The 15,568-nt window shown below is 27.3% G+C and overlaps 1 protein-coding gene across 1 annotated transcript; it reads left to right on the top strand.

Annotated features, from left to right (window-relative positions):
- Positions 1-4,409: 4,409 nt before the first annotated feature.
- LOC114182437 (uncharacterized) lies at positions 4,410-6,089 on the top strand. The gene is made up of 3 exons (XM_028069303.2): positions 4,410-4,572; positions 5,304-5,630; positions 5,737-6,089. The coding sequence occupies exons 1-3, from the start codon at positions 4,497-4,499 to the stop codon at positions 5,925-5,927; spliced, it is 594 nt and encodes a 197-aa protein (XP_027925104.1). The 5' UTR covers positions 4,410-4,496; the 3' UTR covers positions 5,928-6,089.
- Positions 6,090-15,568: the final 9,479 nt, after the last annotated feature.

The following is a 15,568-nucleotide window of genomic DNA, read 5'->3' as shown; positions in this document are numbered from 1 at the left end:
ATTTTTTCAATTTCTAGCTTTTTATTTTGAACTTTTACCATTTTTAAAGAATCACTCTATTTTTGGGTTTAAGTCTCTTTTCATGTTAAATCTAACTATTTATACTCTTAATTTCATTTCTCTTAATATTTCAAATTTAATTTTTTTCTTAAATTTATTTAAAAATGTTATTTTTTGACCTCTTATTCATTTAAAATAAGTTCTCTTTTGAATATTCATTTTTCCAGAATTTATATTTTTTAATACTATTATATATTTTTTGAATTATTTTAAACTTTTACCATTTTAAAAAAAATTACTCTATTTTTTTACCTCTTATTCATTTAAAATAAGTTCTCTTTTGAATATTCATTTTTCCAGAATTTATATTTTTTAATACTATTATATATTTTTTGAATTATTTTAAACTTTTACCATTTTAAAAAAATTACTCTATTTTTTATATTGTGTTTAAGTTTCTTTTCATATTAAATCTAACTATTTATACTCTTAATTTCATTTCATTTAATATTTCGAATTTAATTTGTTTCTTAACTTTATTTAATATTGCTACTTTTCTTTACATCTTATTCATTTAAAATAAGTTCTCTTTTAACTTACTTTTTCAGAATTTACATTTATTTGAAATTGCTACTTTTTTGTTTACCTCTTATCCATTTAAAATAAAGTATTTTCTAAATATTTTTAAGTCGGATATGCTTTAAAAATGTCTTTTAAGTTGGATATTTTTTTTTGTTTTATGTGTTAAGTTATAATTTGACATAGACGTAGCTAACGATAAATTTGTCAGATTTAAATTTTGACGTAAAAAATTACATATTTATGTTCGACTTACATGCACTAAATAAGTGTATGAAACATATTTCCGTGTTAAGAAAGTCGTGAAATCTCTTAATAACACATTTTATACACACACGTACAACTTTATTATATAGTCATTACACTTTCCAAATGCCATATTTTGTATTTTTAGCTCATTGGCATATTTAAGTAATAAATCGGGTTTTTTGACAATTTTATTTTAATTTTGTATTTTTAACTTGTTTGACCTTCACTCAATTTTTCAGCCATAACTTTCTTTTTAGATATAATTTTGACTTGATTCCAGTTACACTATTCATCTAGGATATGTGATTTACTAGATTTAAACTCGTGTGCTATTTTTATTTTTATTTTTATTTTGTAGAAGTTGAAACAGATTTGTCCAAAAATTGCAAAGAAGATCCTAAATATTTATTTCTTTCCTTGTATTACCTTAAATTTTGTAATTGGACTTACGACCTTAATTAAAGCCCAAATTAGGCCTTTATTAGCTTAAAACTTTTAAGACTTTTCATGTACTAAAAACAAGTGACAAATCATTTGTAAGATTTACATAAATTTAGTTTAGTTTCTTTTATCTCCTTTTTTGTTCTTTTTGTCTTTTCATCTTCCTTTGGTGTTGTGTTGTGTTTATTCTCTATTCTCTGTCATATCTTATGTTCTTTAAGTGTGGAGGAGCAATTAACAAACTGAAGATTAATTTAAGATTAAAAGATTTTCTGTTTGACTTTGTTCTTGAATTTGTAGTTGATTTGTATAAATTATTTTTTTACTGTACTTGTTGTTCTTTAGTTTTTTTCTTTTAATTTAATTTTCTGCTTTCTTGATTTCAGTTTCATTCCACATTGCTTGTTTTTAATTTTGATTTACTATTTTTCAAAATTTAAATCTCCAAATTAATTTGTAAAAGAATGGTACTAAATATTGAATATAAATGAATATATTTCCTTTGATAACAAAATTCAGTAGGAGTAATCATGGATTGGATTTTTAATGATCTAATCCACCTCCATTTTAGATCTAAATAATTTGATCAGATTTTCGATCTAAATCCATTTTTTCAACAAAATTACTTTGAATTTTTTTAAAATGCAAATCCAAATATTTGGATCAAGTTCAAAATCCAGAATCCCTTTTTTATAGAAGAAATTTAAATTAAATTTTCTAAAACTGGTGTCCTTAAGGTCAGGCCGAGACGAAAATATTTTGCCCAACCCGTTGGGCTAGGGGTAAAATGTTCCCCCGTCGGGTTGTTGGCCTGCCTAGCACATCAAGGACATCAGGCATGTCCAGTCCGTACAAGTCGTCTGGCACAACCCGTCTGAGTTGTCGGACCGACTCAGCTTGTCCGGGTTTTCGGGCCCACCCAACCCATCAGGGTTGTCAGGCCTACCCAATCTGTTTAGGTCATCAGGTATGACCCGTTCGAGTCGTCAGGCTGGCTTAGCCCATTTGGGTCTTCAGGCTTGCCTGTCCTCTTCGGATCATCGGGCCCACCCGACTTTTTGGGGTTGTCAGCCCCCACGATTCCGATTCGTTGGGCTCGCCCATCCCATTCGTGTCTTTGAGCCCACCCGACCCGTTCAGGTTGTCGGGCCCAACGACTCGGAGTCGCTGTGCCTGCCCAACCCATTTTGGTCGTCGGGTCTGCCCGACCCTTAAGGGTTGTGGGCTTGCCCAATCGGTACAGGTTGTCGACCACGGGCGATCTGAGTTTGAATTTAGCCTAGTCCATCTCAACCTTTAATTAACCCAACTAAAAGTTTAAATTGAAAATTTGGATTATATTTTTTGTATTATCCATATTTCAAAATCTTGATTTAGATAATGGGTATTCAATCCATAAAATATATAAAATGTGGATTAGATTGAAATTCATATTCGTTAAAATAGATTTTAAATAGATCGGATCGGAGCAAAGATGGATCGAATAGAAAAATTAATATTTTTGTCCACCTCTAAAATTTAGTTTTTTTTGAAACCCCCTTCAAAACAATTATTATCACTCCCCGTCTAATGACAATGACAAATGACTTCAAAATTTACATGGACTAAAATATAATCAGAAATAAATTTTGATATTTACGTCAAACTTTAAAATGTATTATGTAGATATTGTTGTTTCTAAATTCAAAAGTTTTACTAGGTTGATCCAACACTAAATCAGTGACGTAAATAACTTTTCTTACACTTATGATCCACGGATATGATACGTGTATCAGATAGGACACGTATCTGACGCATCGATACATTTATTTTGAAAATAATAGGATACGATACATGATAGATACACAATATATGAATATTGAAAAGTGTACAATAATTCTTAAAAACATAATAAATATATGATTGTTATTATGTAAATTCAAATTAAAACTATATATATATATATATATATATATATATATATATATTAAAGTTGTCAACATAAAAATATATAAATTATTATCATTATAAAAGTACCACTATAAGACCAATTTTAGTAACAAAAATTATGTTAGAGACAAATTATTTTAGTAGTTAAAAATTTTGGTAACTAATGTTAGTGACCAATTTAGAAACCATTTCATAATAAAAGCTATTTTAATTATCAATTTAAAAACCAAATATATTTTTTTGAACTATTTTAGTTGCAAATAATTTTTAGTTTTTAATTGGTACTTAAATTGGTCACTATATAATGACTAATTATTTTTTTTCACTAAAATTTGTCATTATTCAAAGATTTTCTTGTATTGTATTATAACTTTATAAATTAGATATTTCACTACTTCACTAGTAAGTATAGTTAAAGTATCCTAAAATATCAGACACAAATATGTATCGGACATGAATACGTGACCCAAATTAAAGTAAATGTAATTCTACACTGATGCATACTTAAAACAATATTTTATTTTAAACTAATACATCACAAATATATATTATTACTTGTGACATCATTAAATATGTTATAATTAAATAATTTTCAAAACATAAACTATTATACTACTGGAAAAACGTAGCTTCACTTCACTTCACATTATTCTTATTATAACGATAAATCTACTACGCAACATCGTCAAACGTATTTTTCAGCATGAGAATTTATATGGTGACCCATCATGAACAATCTTTTGTTTTGTTCCAAATCTAAAGTGACACGTGGGTTTCGTACGCTAAGATGTTCTCCATTGATAGCGGGCACTGCTTGACTAGTAGTCACAGGTTGTTTTGAACAACAATTTCAAATTTATATTTGCATGATGAAATTAAGAAAATAAATTAAAATAAACAATTTTTATTGTTGATGACAATTGTTGATGAGATATATTTTGATTCTTCCTTCTAAATTTTTCGCATTTCTTCTATTTTTTGGACTTATTGAAAAGTGTTTTGCAATAATAAAATCTGAAAGAAACTTCCCATAATGCGTAAGTTAATCAAACTTCTTTAAACAACTAAATTACTATTCTTCCTTTTCCCCTATTTTGATTCGTATCGAAAGGTCCACTTTCTATATAAAATATCCTTTTTTTTAACCTAAAGAAAGAATAACGTTCTCCTACAAGGAACCACTATAAATACATTCCTCAAATGTCCACAAAAAAAACATCACAACAATCCCACAACCAAACTTTCCAAACTCCCAAGTTATAGTTTTTGGCCATTCCCAACAACCTTCTGCTTCAGCCATGGCCCTTAACATTAGCTTGAGATGTTTGGCAATGGTTGCCATTGCATTTTTCTTCATAGTGCAAGGAACTCTTGGTAAGTCTCTAAAACATGAAAAACTCTTAACTAAATAGTTATTTTCCGGATTTAATTTATGTGGGTATTTTTTTTTAATGGTGAGTGACTACTTTTTCATTATCAAAAACGAATTTGATTTTCATCCCCATTTGATCCTTTTAATCCTTTAGAAAAAATAGTTAGTCTTTGAAAAGTTAGGATGTAACTCCCATAAATTTTGAAAATTTATAAACCAAAAAAAATAGGAACATAAAATGATTGACAAGGGAGCGAGAAAAATTAGATAAATTTTTTGTGCGCTTCTTAGTATTTGTTTTCCAATTATTTACATTTAATAATATGTAAAATTAACAAGATTACCCAAATTAAATTCCATTTAAGCTTTATCCTTAAAAGTTAATTAATTAAAGGATATTTGATTTAATTAATATATTATTTGCTACAACGCACTAATATATACTTATACATATGCACAATTCTACATGCAGATATATGATTCCGATTCTCTGAATACTTCCCTTAATAGTTTATCAAATGTTCAAAAAAGATAAAAAAAAAAAGTAAATTGTTATTTTAATTTGTATGAATTAAAAAATGACGGTGTTGCATTTGGAATGTTGTACGAAAAAAGACAACATTTCTCTTTAATTAAATCGTTTGAAAAATTTAATTTATTTCTTACAATTAAGGAAAAATAGTTTTAGCGTCTCTAACACACACACACGCGCGTGGGAACGGTGAAATTTCAGGGGAGGTAGAATGCGAGCGTCTGAGCGAGGACACGTGTGCGTTTGCGGTGTCGCGGGAGGGAAAACGGTGCGTGCTGGAGAAGCGTGTGAAGAGGAGCGGGGAAGAGGCTTACACGTGCCGGACTTCAGAGATCGAAACGGAAACACAAAACGGACACATCGAAACGGAGGAATGCATAAAGGGTTGTGGTTTGGACAGAAAATCCTTCGGAATCTCTTCGGATTCTCTTCTTGAAGTTGGGTTCACCAAAACCCTATGCTCCCCTCACTGTTACCAAAACTGCCCCAACATCGTTGATCTCTATTTCAACCTTGCCGCCGGTGAAGGTAACAATATCACTCCCTGCGTCACCCGCCCTATTCAGTATTTAACAATTTTGAAATTTCGATGATGTTAAAATATGTAAAAGTTTTTTCCTTAATGTATATGCAGGTGTGTTTCTTCCCCAATTGTGTGCATCACATGGTGCAAATGCTCGTCGACAAACGGCTGAGATCAGAAGCTCCGGTACGGTGGCTCCAGGACCAGTGCAATCTCTGCAATTCATTGCAACTTCTCCACAACCTTTTGATGCTGTTGAACTCACACATGAACCTGCAGTAGCTCCATTTCCCCAGTTCTAAGTAGTGTTATGCAAGAAATAATGAAAAATAATTAGTGTATTTCATACTTAATGCGTGTTTAGTTTATAATAAGGATGTTGCACTCACACCAATATATAGCTACATAGAGGGTTTGGAATGTGTAATTAGTTATTAATGAAAAAATTATACTTTTAACTCCTATTTTTTTACTTTCATCCATTACTTTTTAACATAAATTGGTGTGTATCATTTATTTTTTAGAGAAAAAATAAGGGTATATTAATCAATAATTTACATTAAATCATGTTAAGAAATATAAGATAAGAGTCATAGTATCATTGTTCTAAATAATAGTAAAAAAATAGGAGTCCTAATATCATTATTATTATTAATGTATTATTTTCTGCAAAGTTTTAATGCTCCAAGTCATCTTTCAGACTCGTGACGTTGAAAATGAGTGTACTTTTCAATATTTTTGGTTGATTAAAGTATTGTTCATTGTAATTAACGTCCGTGATTGGCTCAGTTGTATTGGACTCGAGATTTTTACGTTAATGGTTAATGATTTGGATTCTAATTCTTGCATATATGAAGAAAGTATTTAGAAGATATAATTTATATGACTGTTTTCAGTATTGTTCAAAAGAGATTAGTCTTAATGAGCAATTAGGCATGTTTTTACAATTATATATGCATAAAAATAATATATGAACTTGTAAGAGAATATAATTTCCAAGAAGGAAAAGATAATTTTTAAATAAAAATGAACTTAGTATTGGATATGACTCTACACTGCACATAAAACAAACCCAATCAACGACACCTATATCTCTTGCTAAGAAATTTAGGGACATGAAAGGTGCATAGATTTTCTGAGTAGTGTCAGAGACCGATTGTACATATCCCACTTTTTTCAGAATCATTGATCCAATAACACCACATATAATGTTTTTGGTTCTAAACCTCAGGACAGGTTCCTCCATGAACAGTGGTATTAGGCCAAAAAGTGTTGGGTAGGTACATTAAAAAGACAATTTCACACTCAATTTCCAAACACAGCACCAAACTTTGGAAATATTTACATGCCTGGATCTGAGTAAATTGAGGTTTATATATAAAACATTTAAATTCAGGTGAGTCTCCACTTAGTGTAATATATAAGACCACGCTTTTATTCTATGTAGTTTTCAACAGTGAATTCTTCATGTCAAAGTATTTGAAAAATTAAAAACAGTTAATGTAATCCACAGCATAATGTTATCTAAAGGGTGTTTGCAATTGCATCATCAAAAATGTTATATGCCACATTAATAATGTTCATACCGAAAGACTCTTTAGGTCAAAATATCTAAAGTTAATTTTCTGACATCGTGGATTCCAATTACTTTAGGACATTTTACAATGAAACTAATCACTCGAAAAATTTATCACAAAGAGTAAAGTTAACATACTCATCAATAATGATAAGGTAAGATCCACAAAACTCTTGATCCAACAACAAAATAAATTGAGTATATATAAAATAAGGGTTAAATTACTATTTTAGTCTTTGTTTTCGTTTAAAAATGTTAGGTTGGTACTCCAATCATTTTTAGTCTCATTTTGATCATAATTTTTTTAAAAAATTTATGCAATTTAACATTTTTTGATAAATTTTTTGAAGCAGATCAATGATTTTTCATCAAAATTGATACTAGAATTATGTTAATTATATCAATAAAACAAATAATCCTCATTCATAACTTTAATTTTGTAGGAAAAACATTGATCCATTTCAAGAAATTTAATAAAAAGGATTAAATTTCATCAATTTTTTAAAAATTGAAACTAAATTAAGACTAAAAATACTAGAGGACTAACTTGATATTTTTGAAAGAAAATAGGGACCTGAAGAGTTGTTAAACTTAAAATTAATAAATAAAACGGATATTTATTTATATTTATTATCTATATTTGCTAAAGATAAAAGGTAATGAGTGTTTATATTTTTTTTCTTAGGTAGATATCTCTTCTTTAGAAGTTGAGGCAATGGCAATTTAATTTTTTTTTCTAACCTTTTGAAACAATGAAATCGTGAAGTTGTTATAGGTTCCAAAATAAATAATATTTCAGATGTGGTAATTGACTCTAATAATGTATCAACGTACTTGAAATCAAAACTTTAGTACTCGAGTTTCAAAGATGAACATTTATTCCCCTCTGATCTTGACTAAGAGTTTGTTTGTAATAGTTCTATATTGTTTAAAATTAAGGTCAAGGACAATTTACATCTTCTTTATCCAATTTTTGAGACTCTTTTTTAGAACAAAACCTTAACAAAATTTCAGACTTCAAAATAGACAATACCTCAAATATAGTAATTAACTTTGACGCTATATATTATCTCAATATACTTGAAGTCGGAACAAAAACAATTGCTCATGCATTTACAATATGTTTGCATCTTTTAAAAGCAAAGTTATATCTATGACTATAATTTAAAACCTTGGATCGAATCTATTCAATTCTTATGCAAAGATTTCATGATAGTTTCTTAACTAACATTGAAACGAAGATGTGTCATTATATAAACAACTCAAATGGTATCATGAAATGGTAAACGTTAAATAAACTTAACAAAATTTGATTAAAATGACTAAATTCATGCGATTATAAAATTAGGGAATTAAATTAGATAAAAGTTTCAAACAATGACTAATTTCAATTATGACCGGAAGTTGAAGGAGTAAAAATATATTTAATCATATAATTTAAAACCTCGCAATAGAACTATTGAATTCCCATGAGAGGTTTTGAAATACAAATAAGTTATTTTATATTTTTGTTATTTAATTAGTCTCTTTCAATTTCAAATGTCTGGATTTCAAATTTGTCACAATATTAACGTATATAAAGTGATGTGAGTTATGACTTATGAAATGAGAACCAGCTATTTTTTTTGTGGTCGTGCAAAGATCTGATACAGTTGCTGATGTGTGCAATGTAACCACCACCATGATTGGTATGAACCAGTCTATTCTTAAATTAAAGCTTTTCTGTCTTTCATCTCTCATTAATTCACTCAATTGTTCTACTTCATTATATACTTGTATCTGCAGTTTATAACCAACAAGTTTAATTTTGAAGTCAAACTTCTATTTACTATAGCTTCTCATCTAATAAATGTGTACATTTTTATAACAATTTTTTCATTGATTCTGTTAATTTTGTTCACCCAAACAATGAATATATTTTTTAATAACATGTTTTCTTCATGTAGATCAGCCCCTCTCAAAAACACATTTTTTGAAAGAAAAAAAAAACAAAATAGTACAAAAAAAAAAAAAACATGTCTTTTAAAACTAAATTTATGACACTAAACAATGGGTAGGAAACAAAACTAACTAGGATCAACTTTTGTTAATCATTTCATGAGTTCAGCAAAGTATACAGATGTTAGCATAATGGAAAAGTGAACAATAATTGGTTCTGGTAAAAATGAAAGATTTAAAATTGTGGGGACATGATGGTTTATCTTTGTGTTGAAAAGCAATTACACTATGATAAAGAGGGTGTAAATTGTTTTAAGAAAGATGAAAATCATGTTCGAGGTTGGAATTAAGGTTAGAGTATCGTGCAAGTAATTTGTTGCTTCGAAGTTGGTGTTTCTCATGCAAGAAAAATTATAGTAATACACAAAGCACAATTAGTAACAAAGGAAAAGTGCTTATAAGGAAAGGGAAAAGTGGGAACTTATGTTATTTCCTTCGAAAATTAACTTTTTTTAACTTTTTTTTTCCTAGTAGCCTTAGTTTCACCGACCTTTAATCAATAAAAAATAATTTATTTCAGTGACAACTCAACCCTTACACAAATTTAATGTATTCATTTTTTTTATTATTTAGGTTTGTATAGGTTATTAGGACATTAATTCAATTATTATTTATTTAAAATTATAAAAATATTTTACCATTTTATTATAACATCATAATATAAATAAATTTTAATTCATTTTTGTTTATATATTGATTTGTTTATATAAACAAGTTTTAAAAAAACCGGGGATTAACTGCCACAAAATAGTGTTGGTTAAAAAAGGAATTCTATTATTGTTGGTCAAACCTATAGATGTAATATAGGTATTATTGTTTATTATATAATTCTTTAAGTGTTAATATACTTCGTAGTAAATATATTACATATTATTAAGTTAAAACTTTATATAGATTGAAAGTATCTATAATAATACATGTAAGTTTTCTTCTAATGGTAGTCCTTCCAATTTAGGAAACAAAGGAAGAAGATGTAAATGGTGACCTATAAGTAAAATACTAAAATATGTTTCTTTACACGTTACTTTACTTTAACAAGAATATTTTTTATTTAACAATATCATATTACTTTTTTTTGGATAAATAATCCATAATGTCATTTCACTTTTTAATTTTTTTTTTTTTTTTTACATTACTTTCGCTTTCTTTTTTTCTCAAACAAACATACATCACTAGTATTTGATGATGTTTCAAGAAAATATATATTTAAAGAACAAAAGATGTGAGAAGAAAGAAAGCATAATATTTATGGTGAAACTAATTTAATAAATACAGGAATTTAAAGGCAAAGTTATTGAAATGAATAAGCAAGCAAGCAACCCTAATGAATAGGGTTTGATGGTTAGTGGAAGTAGAGAGAATGGAGACACATGAGATGATGGAAGGAACAAAAATTTATGTGAGTGTTATCAACCGACATGTTAGATTGATGGGCTTGTCCATTGGGCCACTTGTGTTGGGGGTTGATGTGATCAAAATCTACCTCACACATGGGCCCCTCCCAACACACATTTTGTTTTTTCTCTCCCTAAAGGGAATCTCATGTCAATTCACTTCTCATATTTAATGTGTGTTTCCTTCCACATTTTCAATCTCAATTCATCCAAAACTTATATTACTTCAACTAATTTTAGTTATTATTTCTCATTTCTTAAATAAATTTGATTTGCAACAAAAAAAATCAAATTATATGGTCACATTCATTAAGACATGTTGGACAAAATAATATACAATTTATCTATTTTATTTGATTTTCTTACTAATTGTTCATTTTTTATACCTATTTATTGATAAGGCAAAAAAATATCTGTGTATTGTGAACAATAAATGAACCAACAGAATATGAATTTATATTAGTGACATTGAAAGATGGAGAGTGAAATTAATAAAAATAATAGTAGTAGTTAATTATATAAAGAGAAATAAAAAAAAATAAGTTTATTAAAATTGTAAAATATTTTATATTAAATATATTTCTTTCTTCAAAATTCTGCCTTATAATAATAGAGGTAGGAGGGAGTATAGATAGTACTAAGTTTGTTAATTTATATGATAATTACTTTAAAAAGTTACATGAAAATTAGTTTTTAGTTAGGATATTGGATTAACATTGACATTAAAGCATACAAATTTTATAACTTTTAAGAGACTTTATCTAAGTGATCGAGATATCTCTATAGAATGATCAAGTTGTATACTATTCTCACAAGTTTGATCGTATATTATGAATATTGTGAACCTTATATATTTAAATAAATAAAATTTAGCCTATTCTTCTGAAATGAAAATTTCTGTACCTTTTTTAAAAAAAATTAAATATATATTTGGAATATTGTGCTTTGACTTTTCTTGTTACAGTATAAGGACAATATATAATTTAATTACACATATACAAAATATTGGGCTAATTTAAAATGTTTGTGGAGACATCTTATAACTTGGATTTGTTCCTGGGTATTAGCCTATAGTTTTCGGAAGTAAAAAAAAGAAATCTAAAAGAATTTAAAGTGGGAACAAAAACTATAAATAAAGGAATATGAATATGAATAACAAATTCGTTTGAAAATAATATAATATTGTTGCACCGTTATTTAAAATAGTAAAATGATTGGACAATTGACAATTCCTAAGAGACTGAAACCTGCGGCAAACAACTGAGGCAAACCACGAGAACGTGATAACTTTAACCTAAAAATATAATTGCCGAGGAATTAATTAAGAACTTTATGCCATGTGCGTGAGAAGTTTCGTGCTTTTTTTTTTCCCACAATAAATCCATCATAATTTCTTTTTAAATTGACATGTGTTAATATTAACTAAATTTATTTATTATTTATGTTGAGAATTTAATTTGTCATCGGAAAATTAGTTTGGAAAACCAAGTACTCTCCAAAATTCAATTTTCTAAAGATTAAATTATAACCACCGATAACTTTTCAGATATTAAATATTAAATTTTCAGACACAGATAATGTTATTTTATACAGTAAATTTTATTATTTAAAAAGTAAATTTCTGATATTAGGTGAAATAAAATGTCTGTAAAATAAATTTTAATTTGTTAAAAGTCGATTTTAAAGTTTAATTCAATTCCATAAAATTAATTTTGTACTTATATATTATGAAATTGTCTTATGTTGTGAGACTTCTAACATAATGAAATGAAATGATGTATTTTAGTACATAATGTTAAAAAAAATTATAGAATTCTAAATTTCACAACTACAAAGTTTCGTGAATATTATCCCAAAGAAAGTTCCATGTGAAATTCATTGTTCAGTACAAAATGAATATGTAAGATATGTTCCTTCATGTGAACGTTAAAGCTCAAAGTTAAAGAGAAAAGGAAAGAAATTTATGAAGAAGGTCCAAATAAGGGTCCCCAGTATGGCCATCATCACTTTATTTTCCTTAATAATTCACTCTACACAAAATACTTTACGTCTCTTTTCAATAATATAGATTTAGCTTAAATAAGACACTACACTGATATCAGTTTTACCAATATTTTTTTAAGAATAAATAACATATGTGTATTTATAGTACTTTTTCACTGTTATATAATTGTAAATAATCATATAATAAAACTATTAATTTTTTAAATAATTATCTTAGAAGTGTTAAAATACCAACTTTTTACTCATCAATAATATACATAATTTTATATTGAAACTGATGGTATATATGCAAATTAAATTCCTAAATGAATTATGTTTGCTAAGATATTAGTAACACAACATTTATCAAACAAATTACTTGTTTTTTTTTTCCTCTCTTGTGTATTTAACTTTCTACTGATTTTAAGTGGGAAAAAATGAAAATAGTCCTGAAATGGAGTTTTATTTATTTTAATTATGGAAATAAATAAGACATATATAGAGTGATATTACTTTTTGTTGGCAAGTATAGAACTACTGGGAATATGTATGTTTGCTACTGATAGTAATATAAATATTTTGCAACATCTATCAAACAAAATATTTACTTATTTTGCTTCTTCTGTGTATTTGCTTTTTATAGAATTCTTCTTTTTATTTTCTTCCAAGGATGTGACATATTTTCCATAATACATGCTTCAAAATACTCATTTATTGACTAAAAATTATTAAAAATTACAAAACTGTATAAATTTCACTGATGGTTTCAATAAACTTCACTTGTACTTTTATTTATACTTTAAATTTTCAAATAGAATAAGTATGATTCTATCTGTCAAACTTTCTGTAAATCCTAGATGAATCTTCCTTTCTGCTCCTTCTTCCCCGTGAATGAAAAGTTCATATTCTTACTTTTTTATTGAAAAAAAATTAATATTGCTGCGAAATGATATTATGCCATGCACAAAACTAAAGAAAGAACATAAGAAAGAACAAAGAGGAACATATATAATATGGATAGCTCTGCAAAAGCAAGATCTGACAGTAGAAACTGCAGAAAGCTGTTAGCTGTGATGAAATCAGCAAAATCAATGATTTAAGAAAGAACTTGTTAAGAACATCATCAACCATTACAATGACTACATATTTTTATGTCTAAGATTAATCAAGACATGAATATCATCATCTTCAAACCATGGACAAAGAAAAAAGCTAAGGCAGTTTAACATAAGTTACAAACCAAGCAGTGTCAGAAAACAAAAATCTAACAAACTTCAGATGATGAAACATATATTTCATCAGACAGAGAAGGAAGATGAAACATGTAGCTTGATGATTCAGTTTACCTCATCAAAAGGATGATGATGAACAAAAGTTAAAGTTAGAGTCGATGGAAAGTTCCTAAGGGATCGCATGATCTGATGATAAGGGAACCTGGGAAGCAAATTCTGCAGAATCTACCCACAAGAATCAGATCAATGCGATCCCTTTGGAACTCTCCACCCACAATAAGGCAGAGAAAAAGTTGATATTTTTGGTGTGAGGTTTAGAGGGGGTGGTTGTGGTGTGTGTGTGTGGGGTGGTCCAAAAAGTGGTTGTGGGTTGGTTTGTGATTTATAGAATGAGAAGAGAAAGGTGGGGTGAGCTATGTGATTGTGAAGTTTGTTTGGATTCACATATTCACATTCACTTGGTGTGACATGAAGAAAATGTAGATGAATGAGTATGCAATGTGTGTGTGAGTGTGTGTTTCTGAAATTACTGAAGTAGAGCTTTCAGTGGTATTTATGTGAATGTGAAACATTCTTCTACTGCGTGCTTTATCTTGTCTCTTCAGGCTTTGCTTAAATACCAACCATCTAACATATACCTCCACACTTACCACCTACTTTATCATTATTATCTTCAAATTAAACTCACTTTCATCTTTTTCTTTATTAATTAATTATATCACTAATCAAGTTTCTTTTGTTTGCTTATAGACATACTAGTTATTTGCATATTTTCTAGTCCTGTCTAGTTAAACACACAAAACTCTTATTCTGTTTAAATATACGATACAATTGCCTACTTAAAATATATATATATATATATATATATATATATATATATATATATATATATATATATATATATATATTTAAGCTCAAATATGTAGAATTAGAATTCATCTCTATTTCAAATTTTGAAATAATTTGGTCTTTAAATTTTGAAAATTAGTGGATAGACATTTCAATCTAATTGCGTGAAACTTTTTGTATCTGTTAAATTGTACTTCAGATTATTTTAACTATTTCTACAATTTGACATGTTACAACTCAAATGTTAAAAAATGTCAACTTAAAATATTGTTTAAAATGTAAAAAAAATAAAAAATAATATTATTGGATTAAAAAGATAATATTTACCTATCAAAATTTGAAATATATACGAAATTTAATTTCATATCCACAAAAACACATATTCCTAAAGGTGAAAACTTAGATATATAATTGAAGATTTTGAGTGAAGTAAAAATAATGTATATTGTAATATATAAGTGGAGTTTAATTTTTGTAAATGAGTTATTAAATATTGAATATGTATAAACACATGTTCTCAAAATGATATTAAAGTTATTCAGAATTTATTCTAATAAATTGATTGAGACTATTGTACCATTAATATTGGACTCAAATAAAAATATAATTTATGTGTTGTATACATAAATTAAAATAAAAAGTATAACGTATGTATTACATATATTTAAATATTGAAATAATTAAATTTTAACTTTTTTGTATAAATCTAAGTATTTTTAATTACTACGTCTTTATTAATTTTTTTAACATACCAAATATTCAAGAATTATATATTTTTTATTTGAATATATGTATTGTTTAATATTTGTTTTCATTAATGAGTGATGTAATTCCTCTAACACAAATATCTGATTTCTCATTCATTTATGTTCATTATTCACCATATAATTTATGGTATGAATTTTCATAAA

The sequence above is a fragment of the Vigna unguiculata genome, chromosome 4 (genome assembly GCF_037176805.1).
Source record: "Vigna unguiculata cultivar grain cowpea cultivar isolate G323 ecotype 2 chromosome 4, ASM3717680v1, whole genome shotgun sequence".
Lineage (NCBI taxonomy): Eukaryota > Viridiplantae > Streptophyta > Magnoliopsida > Fabales > Fabaceae > Vigna > Vigna unguiculata.
Note: the sequence above shows the minus strand (reverse complement) of the source record. Positions and strands in the feature narration are given on the sequence as shown.

Excerpts from the sequence above, each read along its gene's own strand:
- LOC114182437 (XM_028069303.2), top strand. The coding sequence starts at position 4,497 with ATGGCCCTTAACATTAGCTTGAGATGTTTGGCAATGGTTGCCATTGCA. Across the intron at positions 4,573-5,303 it reads CATAGTGCAAGGAACTCTTG|GGGAGGTAGAATGCGAGCGT; the intron begins GTAAGTCTCTAA and ends GTGAAATTTCAG. Across the intron at positions 5,631-5,736 it reads CAACCTTGCCGCCGGTGAAG|GTGTGTTTCTTCCCCAATTG; the intron begins GTAACAATATCA and ends ATGTATATGCAG.